Here is an 18056-nt window from a genome sequence, read left to right on the forward strand (position 1 = left end):
GCATAAAAAAGAAAAAAAAATATCAAACTCTTAATACTATTGTGTGCCCATAACCATCTGTCACTGCTAGCCTGGAGATGAGAGGAAGATTACGAGGAATAAACACTGAGCCGCCGAGCATTGGTAAAGCCTTCGGGCAAAAAAACTCTTGTGGGGACATCAAAGACATTCTAATTCCGAGGCAGTCAAGGATTACAGTGTGTAACCTGTGCTGACAACAGATAAATGACTGGCAATATTGTGCCAGAGCTGTTGGGTCCTGCATAGAGTACTGATGATGATGGTGATGATGATGATGTTATCTTGCAGAATGGACTCTGCTGGGATAATTTTATGATAAAACACTTTTTTCAAATGCCACTGGGTCTAGGCAGACATTTACTAGCTACAGGGGTAGCAATCAGTTTCCTCAAAATTTACTGTTCTAAGCCCATTAGAGTTCCAGCGCAGCCAGGCTTTTCAATGAAAATCTGAAACGCCAATATTTTCATGTCTGAGGAGAAGCATGCGTGCAAATGGTTAGGGGGCTCGACTCCGACCATTTAGTGTTAGGATGCTCCAGCAAATGATTTATGTAAATATGCTCATAAAAATGCAGGGTTTTCCCCTCCCCTCTCTTTTATAATTTGATGAATATGAATTAGTAAATTAAGAATTTTAGTTCAGCGCTCATTTTATACCCCGATATCTTTGGTTTTGCGGGGGAGCATCGATAGAGAGCCCAGATCATACAGGTAAACAGAATAGGCTCTAAGCGACCATTGGGGTGTCAGATGAGACAAACAGGGACACACACACACACACACACACACACACACACATTTGATTCACTGCATTAGTGACTAACGCTTTTCTGTGCCTTATTGGGGCATTTGCAGATTGAAATATTCCCTTCTGAGGCCCTGAAATGATCTCATTAAGCAAACACCAGGTTTTGGTAATTGATGTAATAGGGAGGATGTGGAGGGGCTGTGTGAAAATATTGTCAAAGTGTGCTGTTACTCCTTCAAGATGCTTTCTCACCACTGTTATCATTTTGGCCATTTATTTGCACTAGACTACCTTACTAGCAGTACTTCTGCAGAAAATTACATATGCTTCTAATTTTTAAAAGTTAAGATTATTGTAAGTGGGTTTTGTTTTCTTTAAAACCATGCTGTGCTTCCAGTTCACCTAATTATGAAAACCTCTTAAAATGCAGCAATACCTTATTGCAGGCATCCCCAAACTTTGGCCCTCCAGATGTTTTGGACTACAATTCCCATCATCCCTGACCACTGCTCCTGTTAGCTAGGCTGTAGGCCAAAACATCTGGAGGGCCGCAGTTTGGGAATGCCTGCCTTATTGTGATATTTCCTTACCTGGATCACATATTGTTGCTGGCCTCCATTCATCGCAAACAAATACCCTGACCCATATTTCCTCTTGGGCCATTAACTGTATGGGACAAGAGGCTTCTTTCATCAACCAGTCCAACACTGCGACCTTTAGCTTTGCACTACTGTTGGAAAGGAGCCCAGGACTGAGTACTTTACTTTATCAGTAGCCATCCACCATAGCTGCCAAGTCTCCCGTTTTTTGTGGGAACCCCCCCCCCATATTTTAAACCGTTTCCCACTGGCAGCCCGGATTGGAAAAAATCCCGTAAATCCCCCAGATTTCCTACCTGCCAGGGAGGCTCCATTTTGGTTCCTGGCGCCGCCCGATTTCCAGTCCCCATACATGGGTAGCGTGGCACCGGAAGTCGCTTCTATGCATGTCCGGACATGTGTAGAAGCGATTTCCGGTGCCACGCTACCCATGTATGGGCACCGAAAATTGGGTGGCGCCGGCACCGGAAGTTGTTTCTATGCATGTCCAGACATGCGTAGAAGTGACTTCCGGTGCCGCGCCGCTGCTGATCCCACATTTTTCAGCGGGAGACCTGGCAGCTATGCCATCCACTCATGGCCCATTTCCATGCCATCTCATGGTCCAGCTGAATAAAAGCTTGCCACACCCAAGGACTCTTTTGACCCAACGGGGAGTGTGGCAAACCCCAATGTGTTGCATCTTCTAAATGATGATGTTGGTGATAAACATTTTTAAACCCATTTCAAATGTCTAAGCACGTCACACAAATAGTCTCAGAGACTACGGTATTTGCACAGTCCTGTAAGGAAAGCCTGTATGATTATACTTATGTTGCTACCCTGATGTGGTAATTGAATGTAGTGCAGTAGAAATCAAGGAACAGGAGTTGAGATCCTGACCCTGGCATATGCTACTGCTGTCTGATCCAATGCTGCTTGGTGGTGGTGCTAGCCCTAACATTGGTCCTCATGATGGAAGCTGGAGTCTAGAAATATTTGGAGGGCACTACCTAAAATACAAACACATTAATCATGGAAAGAGCTTGTGTGGACTTGAGTCCATCAGATATAGTCAGTGCCCCCCCCCCCGTCTAAATTCTCTAAATACATGTGACTGGACGCAGTTGTGAACAGTGAGGTCAGAGGAAAATGAAATGCAGGAAGAACAAGCAGCGGCACACCATTAACAAGGACCAACACAAACTTCTGACATTGGCAAACTACTTAAAAAGTCTTTTTTAAAAAGTTGCCCTGATTCAAGACAAAGGTGATAGAATTGAACTTACTCATTTCTCCTCTGAGAAATGGTTGTAAACTAAATTTCAGACCTATGCGTGCTGGACTGTGCTTCTAACATGGTAATGTAACTTACACTACTGTTTGGCAGAAAGCTGTTCCTGATTAGGCAGAGGTCAGCTGGGGGTAGAACAGGTGGGGACGAACACAGTCATTCACTTTGCCTGACATGCCGCAGTCTTTCATGCTTTGCCAAAATATGTGAAAATAATTCAAGTTACTGCAGTCAATTATTTGAGTCATAGTATTAATCTACTAAGCTCCCTTTCAAGTTGGCCTTAAAAGACCAGCTAGATGTTGTTATGAGTGTAAAAATGGGGTTCTCAACCCCATCTTTTGCTTATACGGGAACATGTGTTGTATTTACAGGGAAGAGTCAGGTGGGAGTGGGTGCTTAACCTTCTCTTACCTGTTTCTTCTTTCTGGGAATACTGCTCTTTGGTCAAGGATAGGGATTTTACGGCCCTCCAGGTGCTATTGGACTACAATTACCATTAACCCTGCTAGCATGGTTAGTGATGATGGGAGTTGTAGTCCAACAACATCTGTGGCGTCACAGGTTCTCTATCCCTGCCATATGTTATTTTAGATGTTTTTCTTTTACCAGGGAGTAGGGGATGTAAAAACCAGAAACCAAAGCCTCAGATGGCAGTTTTAGGGAAGAAGACTCTGAAGCATAAGCAGTCTTCATGGTTTCCCATTTATTCTCCCTTTTATTGCCCACCCGCTTCTCAGTAGGTATGGGTCTCAGTTTACTTGGAAAGCAAGTCCCTGCAAGTTCAATGGGGCCTCCTTCCTGGTACATAACACCACTACACAGGTTCTCATTCAAATGTGCATATTTCAAATTGCATTCTTTCACTTGAGGGGAGAATAATTTCAGTTATCCTGATCACAGTAGAAAGCAGTTTTCTTTTTCAGTGTCTTTTCTCATTAATGTAGATATGTTTCTAAGATGAGAAATGATGTTTCTTCTAATTATGGTTACATATAGTTAATTTCCTTTTTAAGAGCTCGGTGTGAAAGGCATTTTCTTTTATAAAGCACACACACAAAAAGTGATACAGCTGATGTTCCTGTTGCCTTAGCAACAGATTTATTTATTAGGGTCTGAAATGACATGAGTTAATATACCACATACCTGCTGATCGGCATACTCTCCTATTTCAGCTCCAGTTGACAATTAAGTCCTGGACAGCTACAGCCAGGGGTTAATGTTACTCATTAGGAGAACTAGGTCATTACTGGGAAATCAAGGCGCTTACAGCAGCATGGATAAAATACAAAATTCAACACCTCGACGAGTGAAGGGTTTTTATGTTAATTAACCTTATTTTCCCTGCATATAAAAAATATTTCATGTATGCATATGACAGAGGATCAATTAATTGAAAAGTAAGCTTTTGCTGACTCCCCACCCCCTCCTCTCCTCTTAGTTGTCTTCATTTCCTTTGGAAGGGTTTCATTATTTTAGGAAAATTCTTATGTCTATATGATGAGTAAAAAGGGTATTAAAATTAAGAAGGGAATCATCATGGAAATCAGCTTTACCACAAGGGAATGGGCAAATAAAAGCCTTGGAAATGAAAATAAATAAGCTTTGCTAATACCTCACCTAAGGAGCAGAATATAAGCCCATCAGAGCTTGGAGATATTCAGAGGTACCACTTTGATTCTCTCTATTAAGCAGTTAGTTATCTGACCTTCAGAAACTGAAATTTTTGAAGAACTAAATTCATGTTGGTGATGGTAAATATCTTGTTTACAGAAAGCTATCTAGTAGGTTTAGCAACACAATGGATTTTTGTTGCTGCTGCTGCTATTTGTGATGCGGCTTTGGTTTCTGGGAATATTAGATATATTTGCCACAAGTTTTATTGAGATCACTGAGCAGGCGTTTTAACTTTTATAAGTCGCAAATGATTTAGTGAAGCTCTCCTTTTATTTACTGTGTTTTCAGCATTTTTCTGTTCCGACACAGAAGAATTTAAGAGGCTCAAAAAGAATTATATTCTCATATTCTTTATATTATACCATTGTCTCCTCAAAAACTTTTGGTTCCCCCCCCCCATCGTATATCTTCTTAAGACCAACAGTCTTAGGTATTTAGAAACTAAGATATGCCTCCCTCATTCATTCTTAAAAGTTGAAACTGATTGCATGCAGAGTGATTCCCCTATGACTTGGTAGAGCACTCTTTCTCCATAGATTTGTTCAGGATTTGTGTAACTTAACTAAGCAGAGAGGGGAAACTGGATTGGGGATATAGAATTTATGTGTACAGGCCTTCCAGTCCCTGGAATTCCCTGGCACATTGCCCTGCCTATTTATGCCCACCAAGAGGTACTGGAGAAACAGGGCACTCTTGATCTATGTGTAGACAAGGATTGTGTTCTAAGAAAATAAGAAGGTTCCCCTTATTGCAGCCATATCTGTTTGGAACATCACAAATTGACCCTGTGGAGATTTATTTGCTTTAGTCAAGATACCCTTTCCTTTTTATGTTTTGCTCTTAAGATACTATATTTCAGATTTCATAGAATTGTAGAGTTGGAAGGGCCCCTAAGGGTTCATCTTATCCAATCCCCTGCAATGGAGGAATCTCAGCTGCTAAAGGATACGTGACAGATGGTCAGAAACCTCTGCTTAAAAACATCTAATGAAAAGAGTTCACCACCTGCTGAGGGTGCCCATTCCACTGCCATACAGCTTTTACTGTCAGAAAGTTCTTCTTGGTGTTTAGACAGAATCTCCTTTCTTGTAACTTGAAGCCATTGGTTCAGGTCCTACCCTCTGGAGCAGGAGAAAACAAGCTTGCTCAATTTTTTGATCTTTAGATACAGCCCTTTAGATATTTGAAGATGGCTATCCTATTTCCTTGTTGTCTCCTCTTTACCAGGCTTAACATACCCAACTCTTTCAGCCATGCCTCATAAGGCTTGATTTCCAGACCCTTGATCATCTTGGTCACCCTCCTCTGCATCCTTACTAAATTGTGCCACCCAGAACTGGGCACAGTACTCCAGGTGTGGTCTGACCAAGATGGTACTATATTGATCTGGACACTATACTTCTGTTGATACCGCCTAGAATAGCATTCGTTTTTTTGCTGCTTCCCCATTCTCCTCTTCAGAGTGTCAGACTATGTGAGTCTTTGCAAGAAACTGTAAAAGCCTAGCATAAACTTCAATATGCATATCTACTTCAAGAAACCTGTTCAGCTTGCTACAATGACTATCAATTAGTGCAGTGGTTCCCAACAGGTGGTCTGCGGACCCCCAGGGGTCCGCGAGCTATGCCAGAGGGGTCCGCAAGATGCTATTAGAATAAAAAGTATATTAAATATATTTCGTATCATAACAGATTTTTTGTTTTGGCCGCTTCCTGCATGAGCAGAGTCTAGCGCAAAACTAGAATTAGATAGAGGCAGTAGTTCTGCTGTATGCCGTTAGGTGGCGCTTTACAAACACTGCTGTTTTGCAAAGAGGCAGCGCGCGCATTCTACTAACGCTCACCTCCCCAAGATGCTTTGCATGCATCGGCTTCATTAGTGCGCTACTGCGCAGGTACCCTGTCTTCTCAATTCCCCTCCTTCCATTCCCCTTTTAGGATTAGGAATTAATGGGGGTCCTTGTCACAATAGCGGATCGATGAGGGGTCCTCGAGAAAATTTAGTTGGGATCCCCTGTTCTAGTGCATATGAAGGCCTCTTTTTCTTTACAGGGACCCCAGTGTCTGTGTCACCCTTTGCTTCCCCTTCCTCTCTCTTCTCTGCCCCCCTCCTCCACCAGCTGTGGGACTGTTTCTGAAGCTACAATGTGAGCTTATATACTGAAACTGAGCGTAGTTAGCTTGTTTCTGAAGCCAGGTCAGGTATCATCCTTTTGACGACTTGCCTTTCTGGGATACACATCTTTACCGTATGGGACAACTGCATATCCCTTTACTGCAGGGGGTTGGACAAGATGACCCTCAGGGTACCTTCCAACTCTACAATTTTATGATTCTACTTATATTTGTTTTTTTCTGAAAATTCCTATGGTGTAAGTTAGCCACAAATCAAGAATGACCTTCTTTGAACCTCAGGATGTACCAGTTTACTCCTCCATGTGGTCTTGGCAAGTAGTATACAGATGTTCCCTACAATTGTATATAATATACGTGCATTGCCTAGAACCCTTCCATAATACATTGCTCTCATACTCTTGCCCTCTCATCTCCCTCTTATTTGTTGCTTCCATCTCTCTTCTTTATACCATGCAACTCCCATTATAATTATTACAGATGTAAGTAATGAAGTATAGGGACCCAGGTGGTGCTGTGGGTTAAACCACAGAGCCTACGGCTTGCTGATCAGAAGCTCAGCGGTTCGAATCCCTGCTACGGGGTGAGCTCCCGTTGCTTGGTCCCAGCTCCTGCCAACCTAGCAGTTCAAAAGCACGTCAAAGTACAAGTAGATAAATAGGTACCGCTCCAAGCGGGAAGGTAAACGGCATTTCCGTATGCTGCTTTGGTTTGCCAGAAGCAGCTTTGTCATGCTGGCCACATGACCTGGAAGCTGTACGCCGGCTCCCTCGGCCAATAACGCGAGATGAGCGCCGCAACCCCAGAGGCAGTCATGACTGGATCTAATGGCCAGGGGTCCCTTTACCTTTAACCAATGAAGTGCTCTCCATAGTTTTTCAGACTACAGTTCCCTTTAACCTTTACAATTGACCATGCATGTTGGGACCAATGGGAATTGGAGTCTGAAGGGGCACCACATTGGGTGTCTCTGGATTATTACTTACATCTGAAGTATTAGGCAATTACTGTACAGAATCGAATCCAAGTTTGTGTCACCGCACCTCCACAAAAGAATCCTGTTTGCAGCTGTCGTCCTATTGCCTCAGACAGAAAGATGTGCACAACATAAGCACATTGCAGCCAGTGGAAAATATATAAGCATAACACAAATGCTTTGTCATCTCTACTAGCTTCTAGTACATTTCTAGGTCCAATTCGAAGTGCTGGTGTGGACCCTGGAGGCCACTAATGGCTTGGGAGCCAGTACATGTATCTATCCCAACTTTGAGATCTTGTTTGGAGGCCCTTCTCTGGATGCCCCTACCCAGTGTTGAGTGGCTACTAGTGAAAGGACCTTTCCAGTGATAGACCCCACCGTGGAATCCCCTCCTTGGGGTAGCTTGCCTGACACCCAGGTTATTGTCTTATTGGCAGCTGACAAACATATGTTATTTTCTGAGGCCTTTTAATGTTTTATCATTATCAATTAATCCTGTGTTCCTTGAGTTTTAAGTTTCATTGAGCACTTCTACTAGCACCGTGCAGAGCAGCTGATTTGTGCCTTTCAATATCACTACATACCATGGCCAATATCTTCCCTCTGTAGCTTCATTTACCTCTGTAAAGCTTCTCCCAGTACGTGAGTTGCAGGGAATTGCAGAACCCTGGATTCCACACCTCACACAAATGTGTAGCCACTGCTGGATACAACATGCTTGATATCCCAAGAGAAGAAGATTGTTGTTGTTGTCAAGAGACGTCCATGAAAACAGACAACCAGAAGATGGGTAGATCAAGGGTCTCACAAGTGGTACAGAAGTTTTGAGGAGCTTAGGAGAAAGGCTTAAAAGCCTACCTGTGTGTTAGGAATCCTGCTTAAAAGCCTGATAAGCTTAGGGGCAGTTGTACGTTAGGGCTAGAGGATTGTGTTCATCCAATTTTGGTTCATTTTTGCTACAAAGGTACTGGAGAGGGGTATATTCTGTTGTGGCCTGGGTTCCCTTCTCCAAGCAGCATAGGACCCAGGTGCTTGGGTGGTGGTTGTCACAGTATCTTAAATGCTATGATGTTAGCATTTGCTAACATCTCTCCTCCTTTATTTCACATGCACTCTGTGTGATCACAACAGAGGATCTGGTTCTAATGCTCCTTGTAGATTTTAATGCTGAGAATGTTGCTAAACTCAGGGGTATTCATGGGGAGAAATTTTCCTAATATACTGGAATTATTGAATGGAACAAAACAGGTATCCTTTCAACTAGCCAACTCCAACTGATGTAAGCAGTGAAGAGCTGACAGCAATGTAATAATTTTTAAAGGAAAAGGAATAGTGTGAATACACCAGCATAGAAAAAAGAGCTTTATATACCGTTAACTGCATATCTATACCCTAACTTCAGCTGGAAATATTAGCTGGAAATAACACTGTGCAGAATTGAATTAACTGGGCTTAGTAATTGATTTCTCTTAGTGTTGGTGTGTTCTTGGATACCACCACACATGCCATGTCCCTTTTCGTTCCTAATAGATTTTCTTGGCAGATAATGGCTTCTTCTCTTGTGCTGTTCACATTAGCATTCTCACCAGAAAATATTAGAATTTGATGCTTCCTTCATGTACCTGTTAATATTTTTTTTTTGAAAACCCGCCTCATGCCCAACACACACAGAGAGAGGCTCTGACGTGCATTTAAGAAAGAGATCTTTATTCAGGCAACTAACGGCACAGCAGCAGACACAGAGTTCAAGAGTCATGATTCAGGGGTTCAGAAATCAGGCAAGATGTTCAGAACTGGGCAGAAGCAACGAAAATGTCCCAGCGGTCTCCGTGCCTTGCCTGCCAAGCTTTTAAATGATGTTCTTGCTTGCAAGACTTACTCGCTTTGCAGGCATGTTGGGATTGCAAGCATGTGCTGTTTTGGGGTGGGTGGTTCTGCTCTCATCTGTGAAAGCAACACCTGGTTCTGGCAACAGTGCTGCACCCTCCTGTTCAGGCTGTTGATCAGTACCTGCCACCTATTGAGTTCCTCCCCTCTTGGCTCCCAAAGCCTTCTTCAGCCTCCACGTAGGCACTCTACTCCACACGTAGGTCACGAAAAGGAGCTGACATCCCTGCTCCCCCTGCTGAAGCGACTGAAGCTGGGGTACAACAGGGAGAGCCATAAAATGCTTGGGCACATGGGAACATTGTCTCCTAGTGCAAAGGGCTTTTGACATTGGTGCCACTCATGCCTTTTTATGGAGTTAGGGCATATCAATACAAAAGGCTCCCTCCATTTGTTGCCTCAGTGTAATAAAGAGGGCACTTGGAGCAGGGACTCCACAGAGAGGGCTTTTACATACACATGCATGCAAATACACATATGCACGTGCTCACTGCCCATAAGAACTGTACCGTCATGTGTTTTTTAAAATAAGAACGAATTGTTTTGGTTGACGATCGATCATGGCAGCTACAGTCTTTTAATCCACGTCGATTGGCTGCCCCATGTCCGTAACTGGGTAGTTGGCCATGACAGCTACTCTGTACACAATACTGTTATTTCTGTTCAGGAGATCATCAGTGGTTTTCACAAATTATAGAATAAACACTGTATTTTAACTTTAGAGTAAGAAGCAGGATTTGCTTCTCTCCTACCTTTGATACCTTTGGAAATAAGCAAACTCTGGAGATGTGATGAGTGATAAGATTAGCCCCCCCCCACTCTTATGAGCTGCAGGTATGTTCGAATACTGTCTACCTTATTAGCCGAAGACCAATATGCCTCTACCTGAAAGGGAGGTTTTCTTGTTTTATTTACTGATACTGAGAAAGGTGCATTGGTTAGGCGCTACGTGTTTGAAAAACAGTATTAAGCCTGCCTCTTCCCCCTGCCACCTCCCCGTTTTGCATTTTCTGTACCAGTGAAATACTAGAAAGCTCCTTTGTTAAATGTTTTAAGAAGATTAAGATTGACCTTTTTAATATTGCTTTTAGCTCAGCTTATTTATAACCCTTTCAACATACACAATACCTTTAGAGATTTGCACGCGTGTCAGTTATGTATGAAATTATATTGTATCATGATGTACCCTAAGAGACTTCATTTAGTGAAAAGCGAGGGTGGGGAAATGCTCCCCCCCCCTCTGATTACAAAGGCTACAGTCCGACGCGCACTTAGGAGTAAATCCCTGAAATGCATGGGTCTTACTTTCTAATAAATATGGTTAGGATTGGGCTGTAAATTTCTCTACTACATCTATATTCGAATTCGTACAAATTTGTCTTCCGAGAGAGAACAAGTGGAGAGTTTGTGGTGGAGGAATGTTTACGGTACGTACTTTCTGAGCCCTGCTAGACTTGCACTGGACTGGCCCAGGCAGAATGTGAGGGGTGGCTTTTTTATCTCTGTCCCCTTCTTTCCACCTGGTTTGTTTTCCCTGCCCATTCCCTAGCAATACCTTGGTAGTTATTTTGACCAGCATATTTTTTCTCCCCTGGAGGCATTTCTTGAGACTGAGAAGACCTTGAATATGGTGTATCTAAAGTTCCCCCTGCCCTTATAGACTGGATTGCCCCATTTTGGACCCCACCACTCTCAGAACAGAGAGAGCAGGTTTGCAACAGCAGCTGGGTTTTCTGCAGCCACATGGGGGCCCACTGTGAATCCCCCTCTCTGGCCACCAAAAGGAGGTCTGCAATGTCTCGTTGCCACCAAGCCACTCTCCAAAAGAGGATAGCATTGCTCCATAAAGGATCAATAAATCAGTCATGCAGGGAAACATCCCTCCTGGTTTCTGAACAATGCAGCAGCTCTCCCTGAACTTGCAAGGAGATCTATAGGACACAGTGTAGTGGCCTTGGTACATTTCTCATCCTGTTCTGAGTACTCCTTTTATGTTTTTGAAATTGCCTTCACATTTCCTTGGTGTCGAGTTATCTTGGTTTTTCAACAACCGGACATGCAGAACCACTTGTTTTGCAGGGTCCATGTAGTCAGAAGGAATGGGCTCCTATTCTAAGATGTGATTCATTATAGTTAAGGCAGTCCTGGCAGAGTCGCCTTCATTTCTTCTTCTTCTTCTTTGTAACCTCCAAGGAAAGAAACAACATAGCTTTTCTAGGCAGCCTTACCTAGTTCTGAGCTTGTACAACTTGCCCTAATTGTACAACACCCTACATAGATCTACTTAGTTATATTTTAATCGCCACTGCTTCTTTTTGCACCTTTATTGAAATGTGTTCTTTTTCCTCCCTCCCTCACGAAAAATAAAATAAAATTGGATGAAAGAAAGTTTGTTACGTGTTTGTCTCTGTGGTGTCATAGAACTGTGCACTTTTATAGTATAGGCACAATTTTTAAAAATCGGCTTTCCCCCTTCCCTCCTCTTCCGGCTTTTTGTAAAATATCTGAAACCCGACTACATTTTTCATCTCTTTATCTGTGATAGCTTTCAGTTTGTCACCTTGCTTCTTAAAATAAGTGCCCCCAAACCGAAACAACTGTTCCTTTTTGAGATATTTCCAAATCCTGAACCATATATGTCTTTTATCACCTTATGATGATGATACAGTCGGGCCTTGGTTTTTGAACAGCTTAGTTCTCAAACGTTTTGGCTCTCAAATGCCGCAAACCTGGAAGTGACTTTTCTGGTTTGTGAACAATTTTGGAAGACGGAACGTCCGACGGGGCTTCCACATCTTCCTATTGGCTGCAGGTGCCAATGTTTTGGTTGCCGAATTTTTGGGAAGTTGAACGGACTTCCGGAACGGATTCCATTCAACTTCCAAGGTATGACTGTACTTGACATTTCTGTATTATTTTGACCAAAGTACTGCAAATATGTCACCTCAGAAATCCTTACAATTGCCCGTTAATACAGTCATTATTATTGGCTCAGTATTGGCCCTGAACAGGGATGGAAAACCTGTGGCCTTCCCGATGATGTTGGACACCAGTTGCTGTCAGCAAGTGGTCAGAGAAGATGATAGTTGCAGTCCAATAACATCTGGAGGACCAGATCACTACTTTGCAAAACTCTACAAAAGCTCTCGGTGCCTGAAGCGACACTGGATTTGGCTTCCCAGAATTTTACATTTGGAAACAGCCTCTATAAATACAAATATATTGTTGTGATTCTAGTCTTTTCTCTTGGCAGTGTAAAAAGTTGTTGAATTATCAGTACTTGTGTCTCCTTTTCTCTCTCTCTCGTTACAATCCTACTGAATCTTCAGGGTGTACAGTTGCAAAGCATATCGCAAGGCATTCCTTTTTATTACTGGAAACACACACAAGCTGGAAGATGTACAACTTGTTGATGCTAATTCTGTATATATATATATTTATAGCAATCCCATTCTTTAGACCTTACAGCTTCTGATTTGAAAACCTGGGAAGGTGATGTTTAATTAGGAGATCTTTGTTTGACATCAGATAACCAAAAATATTGACTGACTTGGAAATTAACACATGCAGAGATACAGATGCCATTTAGCATGAGATTTCTCAAGTGATATAATTATTAATACTTCTGATAGTTATTATGAGATAAACCGGCATATTCATTCTTCGTAATTAGCCTATGAGGGCAATGCACCACTTCTACCACTAGACTGTCATGTTTCCTATAACTTGAGAATAAATATGGTAGGAGTTTCTAAACAAAAACAAAAAAAAATGCTTGAAGCCAGGGCATCTGGTTTACTTCTGGGCGAAGAACGGTGATTTAAAACAGAGCAGTTAGATCAAAAGGCAAAATATACCTTCAAACGGGTAATCGCTCATTGTACTATTAATGTAAGTAGCCAGATTGTAGGAAATGATGTTCGTTTTCAGCATGTTTAGGTTTTGTCTAGATGGCACCTTCCCACACAGTTGATTTATGGTTTAGTGCTAAACCAGAAATGGAGGCAGAGTGGGGGGCTGGTGGGGGCTGAGTGAGACAAAGGGAGTGTTGCAGAAAAGAGGTACCAATGTAAACTTAAATTCCTTGTAATATTATCATTTGAACTATGCCACCCAGTCTTTCTTTCCCAGTCTCTCTTCTGCCACTTGAGCTATCAGGAATCAGTCACATTTGGTATGTGCACACAATTGTAAGCAATTTCTTTCTATTATAATAGAGGAATATTGGCTTTCTGAGGCCCAGTCTTAATTACCAATCCACCTTAAAAATGCTTGTGTTGGAATGTGTAAAAAGCTATACTGCCAGCAAAATCACAAAGCACTAGTCTGCTGGAGTTAAAAGAGCTGTGCAGCCTGATCCTATGCACACTTGCTTGGAAACAAATCCCACCGAGTTCGATGGGACTTAGTTGATATAATAGAACTGTAGCCATTGTAGAGGGATAACATAGCTGCAAATGCTTAGGGCGAGCTTTAGTAAAGTACTGAAGCTCAGTCCTAAGCACCGACAGCCATGTTATCCCTCTACAATGGCCGTTTAAGGCTATTTTGCAGTTTTTTGCAGTTTGTTTTCACTGGCCAAACAACATAATAAGCAACCTAACTATTCTCTGTACCAAAGCTTGTCCTTACTTCCGGGTCATTTTAAAAGTGAGTTTCCTGAAGATGCAAATGATTAGGCATCGGTGGAAATCTGCTGCAGTATGAGTTTACACTAAAAACATGTCCTGGTCCAGGGCAGAAGCTTTTTCAGAGCCAATTCATAACTTGTTTCTTTGCAATGATTCTGAAGTTGAATCGTATGCAAGATAAGCCTGGCATAGCTTCAGCATATCAAGGTGGGAGCGCTCTCATTGACTGCTGTATGTGCCAGCAGTCTCATAGGCAAACAGTAGGGGCCCAGTCAGAGTGAAGCCTAGTATAAGTGTGTTCCACTCTCCATGAAAGCTCTTGCTTTGGGTCAGCTTCAAAAATCACTTACCTCTTGGAATTTCTGCAAAGGCTTTCCTCTGACATGAGTTGCCATTGTATTATACTGTGAGCTGGTTTGGAGGAAAGTTCAACAAATGGTTTTCTTTTCTTTTCCCCAGCTAAAATATCCCAAAGGGTGTTTATCTCCATAACATGTTACGAGGGGTGGGGGAGTGCTTATAAGCAACTTTACTTGGAAGTATGTCTCACAAATTTCAGAGAAGCTTTCTTCCAAGTAAGGGTGATTAAAATTGCAGTCTGCAATTGGACATTCTGCAATAGACCTGGAATGCCGTGCAAATGTTGCTCTGATAAAATGCAATGTTTTCTATAAATAAACAGTCCAAAAGTCAGGGTGCACTTTGTTTTACTTCAAGGGAACACGATAAGGATCCCGAAAGTTTCTTTCAAGTGCTGCTGAAAATGAAAGCGATGGGCCTCAGTTTTCATGTTTCTGTCCTTGGAGAGACCTTCACCGATGTTCCAGGTATTTATTTGTTTTTCAATCTCTACATTTATAGATATCACAACAGGCAATTTTGTAATGTTTTTTTTTCCTGAAAGTGAGCAGTTGGGTAAAAGTGGGAACTAGCAGCACAGTGGTAAATTAAATATGTATGTATAGAAAAGTTAACAGCAATTGTTTTTTGTTGAGAGCGGCTAGCAACTGCATCCTCTATACTGCTCTAACTGTGAGGAAATGCCAGTGAACTCCATGGGACCTACTGTATTTTTTTGTCTATAACATGACCCCATGATATAAGACGACCCCTATTTTGGGGAGCTCTTGCTTACTTAGCATATTAACCCGTGTATAAGCCAACCCTCAATTTATCACACAAAAAATATTCAGAAAAAAGGTCTTATACACTGGAAAATACGGTACCTTCTGAGTACATACAAAAATTTGTTCCATACATGCATATGAAATTGCAGTGTAGGTGGCTTGTTGAGTCAAGGTTCTGGAACCCCAGTATAGTCAATATCAGGTGCTTTTGCATACATAAACAGATTTAATACCCAACCTATGGTGCTCATCAGTCATCTTGATAAAGACTGGGATCTTTCTCTTTTGATCTCTTTCATTTGCTATGTAATTTGTGCCTCTGTCCTGCCTTTAGCTCGGGGGGGGGGAGAGTTGTGTGTGGTGTTGTTGCCTTTTTTGTACATGTACCAAAGAGATACCAGGAAGAGCGATTCCATTTCAATCTGATGTAGCAGAAAAGTGGTTCTCATTTCAGAACATGGATCTAGACAGCAGCCTAATATCATATTATAATAATAAAACTTTCTATGTGGTCATTCTCCACATGTTTACAGTGGTACCTCTCATTGCAAACTTAATTTGTTCTGGAGGTCCATTCTTAACCTGAAACTATTCTTAACCTGAGGTACCACTTTAGCTAATGGGGCGTCCCGCTGCCGCACGATTTCCATTCTTATCTTGATGTACAGTTCTTAACCTGAGGTACTACTTCTGGGTTAGCGGAGTCTGTAACCTGAAGTGTTTGTAACCCAAGGTGTTTGTAACCTAAGGTACCACTATATTTTATTGAATTGGTCATCTGCACACAAAAAAACACATTGGGCGGGGTGGGGGATCCAAGTAAATAAACCTAGAAGTGTTAGAACAACCATAGTAAGTGTCTTTGGAGATCAAAAACTTGTTTTAATTAAAAAAACTTGTTGTGTATCTGTTTTTAGGTACTACACAGTCATACCTTGGAAGTCAAATGGAATCCGTTCTGGAAGTTCGTTCGACTTCCAAAACTTTCGAAAACCAGATTGTGGCTTCTGATTGGCTGCAGGAAGCTTCTACAGCCAATTGGAAGCCCTGTCAGACGTTGGGCTTCCAAAAATACTTCGCAAACCGGAACAGTCACTTCTGGGTTTGCGACGTTCAGGAGCCAAAACGTTCGAAAACCGAGGTATGACTGTAGGTTCTCCAAAATTGGTGAGTTGCCTAGAGAACTCTAGGTGTAGAATAGCTATATATGGTAAATAAATAACAGAGCAATCCAACCCCCTTATTTCCTTATGCTGGACAGGGGTTGCACAGGGTGAGTGTGTCTGTCCTCTGGCTTCCACTGGTTGGGGAGCTCCATAGATAAGAAGCACCCCAGTGCACCCACCCAAATGATAGAAAGGTGGTGGTAGCTAGTGGAAACCTCCAAAATGGGGCATTTTGGGGGGTGGGATGAATCTATACAGGATCCAGTGGATCCTAAGTCATTCCTGCCACCATCACATGGTGATAACAGGCCTTTTCACTGCACCAGCCTGAAAACTGGCAAAGCAAAGGACCATTTTTAACTTGGCCCTCAGCTTTCTATCCTGGCTGGTGCAAGCAGTGAGACTGTGCATGTGGGCTCCATCAAGCCCTGCCACTGCTTGCCACGGGTTAGGATAAGTAAATAAAATGTGAAAGACTTGGGCCCCAGTTCATATAAATTTTAAAGAGCCAAGGGGATAAGCCTATACACCTGTGCTGTTCAGCTGAGAACCTTATTGCATGAATTTTGTTCTTGGGTGATCATACAAGTACAAAAAAGTATTGTATGAAGTGATCCTATCCTATGGATCTCAGTGCATCCATTTGAATTCTGCCAAATAAAGATATCACTGTAACCAGTTTTTCTCTTTAACAAGACCACAATTAGTAGAGTTGTTAAAGCGCCCGTGGTCTGTTGCCCGTAGCTGGTCAGAATGGTGGGAGACTTTCTTGGCTTTGTGGCAAAACAAACAAACAACCTAGGTTCAAGTATTATAAATACGTGAGATAGTAAAGCTTTGATTCAACAAGTAAAAGATTACTGCTTTCTTGAAAGTCTATCGCAACTTTTAAACCGCAAGTAAGAGCCTGTTATATTTACAATATCATTAAATTAGTCCAGTTTAATGTTCTAACCATTTGTTTATTGCAGCAAGGGACTTGTAACATATTAATCTGCTTAGTGAAAAATGCATCTGTGTAGCCACGAAGTTCTCTAGGTGCTCGTAAGTGTGAATACTATGCCCAGTTTTGATTAGAAGATTCCTACAGATTTCAGAAGACGCCAATGCCTCAGTCTGGCCCATAGTCACACATTGGTATACATGTTTAGTTGTGCCAGAATGTGGACTGAGGAAGTGTGAGGATGCATGGCTAAAATTACACAGCATGTTGAAGCAATGTGGTGAGGATGGACAGCAGTTGTATCCTGATTCACATCTGGCTTATCCTCCAGCTCCAAATCCAATGAAGACATCTGTCTCCATGTGCAGATCTTCTTTGTTATCAGAGTGCATGCTGGTCCATAAAGCACAGATATAGAGATATAGAGTGACAGAGCCTATGCATCATATGCAGAAGCTGTCACGTTCCATCTCTGGCATCTCCAGGTAGGGCTGAGAAAGATTCCTGTCTGAAACCCTGGTCAGTGCAGACAGCCAGACTTCATAAAAGCTAAGAGGCCGTTTCCAATGTGCAGATAGGTACATTCCACCAGCATTTTCTGCATGGCTTTTCATCTCCCATTTCCTGTTCAGCTCTGTTTCAAAGTATATTGGATTCTTATGGACCTCGCCACTATGGTAAATTATCGCCCAGCCAGTACAATCATACCTCGGGTTTATCGCCCAGCCAGTACAGTCATACCTCGGGTTTATCGCCCAGCCAGTACAATCATACCTCGGGTTTATCGCCCAGCCAGTACAGTCATACCTCGGGTTACAGCCCCTTCAGGTTGCGTCTTTTCAGGTTGTGCTCTGCAGCAAACCCAGAAGTA

The 18056-nt window shown here is 42.3% G+C and overlaps 1 protein-coding gene across 14 annotated transcripts in view; it reads left to right on the top strand.

Moving 5' to 3' along the window:
• The window catches only part of QTMAN (queuosine-tRNA mannosyltransferase), a 341618-nt gene that overhangs the window by 156974 nt on the left and 166588 nt on the right, over positions 1-18056 (top strand). For all 14 annotated transcript variants that reach the window (XR_015948081.1, XR_015948080.1, XR_015948082.1 and 11 more), the window contains one exon: positions 14667-14776. Coding sequence is in view for 10 of the 14 variants with exons in the window: in XM_088661745.1 (XP_088517871.1) it covers positions 14667-14776 (110 nt within the window). In the remaining 4 variants the exon portion in view is untranslated. The remainder of the gene's footprint in view (positions 1-14666; positions 14777-18056) is intronic.

Source organism: Zootoca vivipara, chromosome 1 (assembly GCF_965207765.1).
Source record: "Zootoca vivipara chromosome 1, rZooViv2.hap1.1, whole genome shotgun sequence".
Lineage (NCBI taxonomy): Eukaryota > Metazoa > Chordata > Lepidosauria > Squamata > Lacertidae > Zootoca > Zootoca vivipara.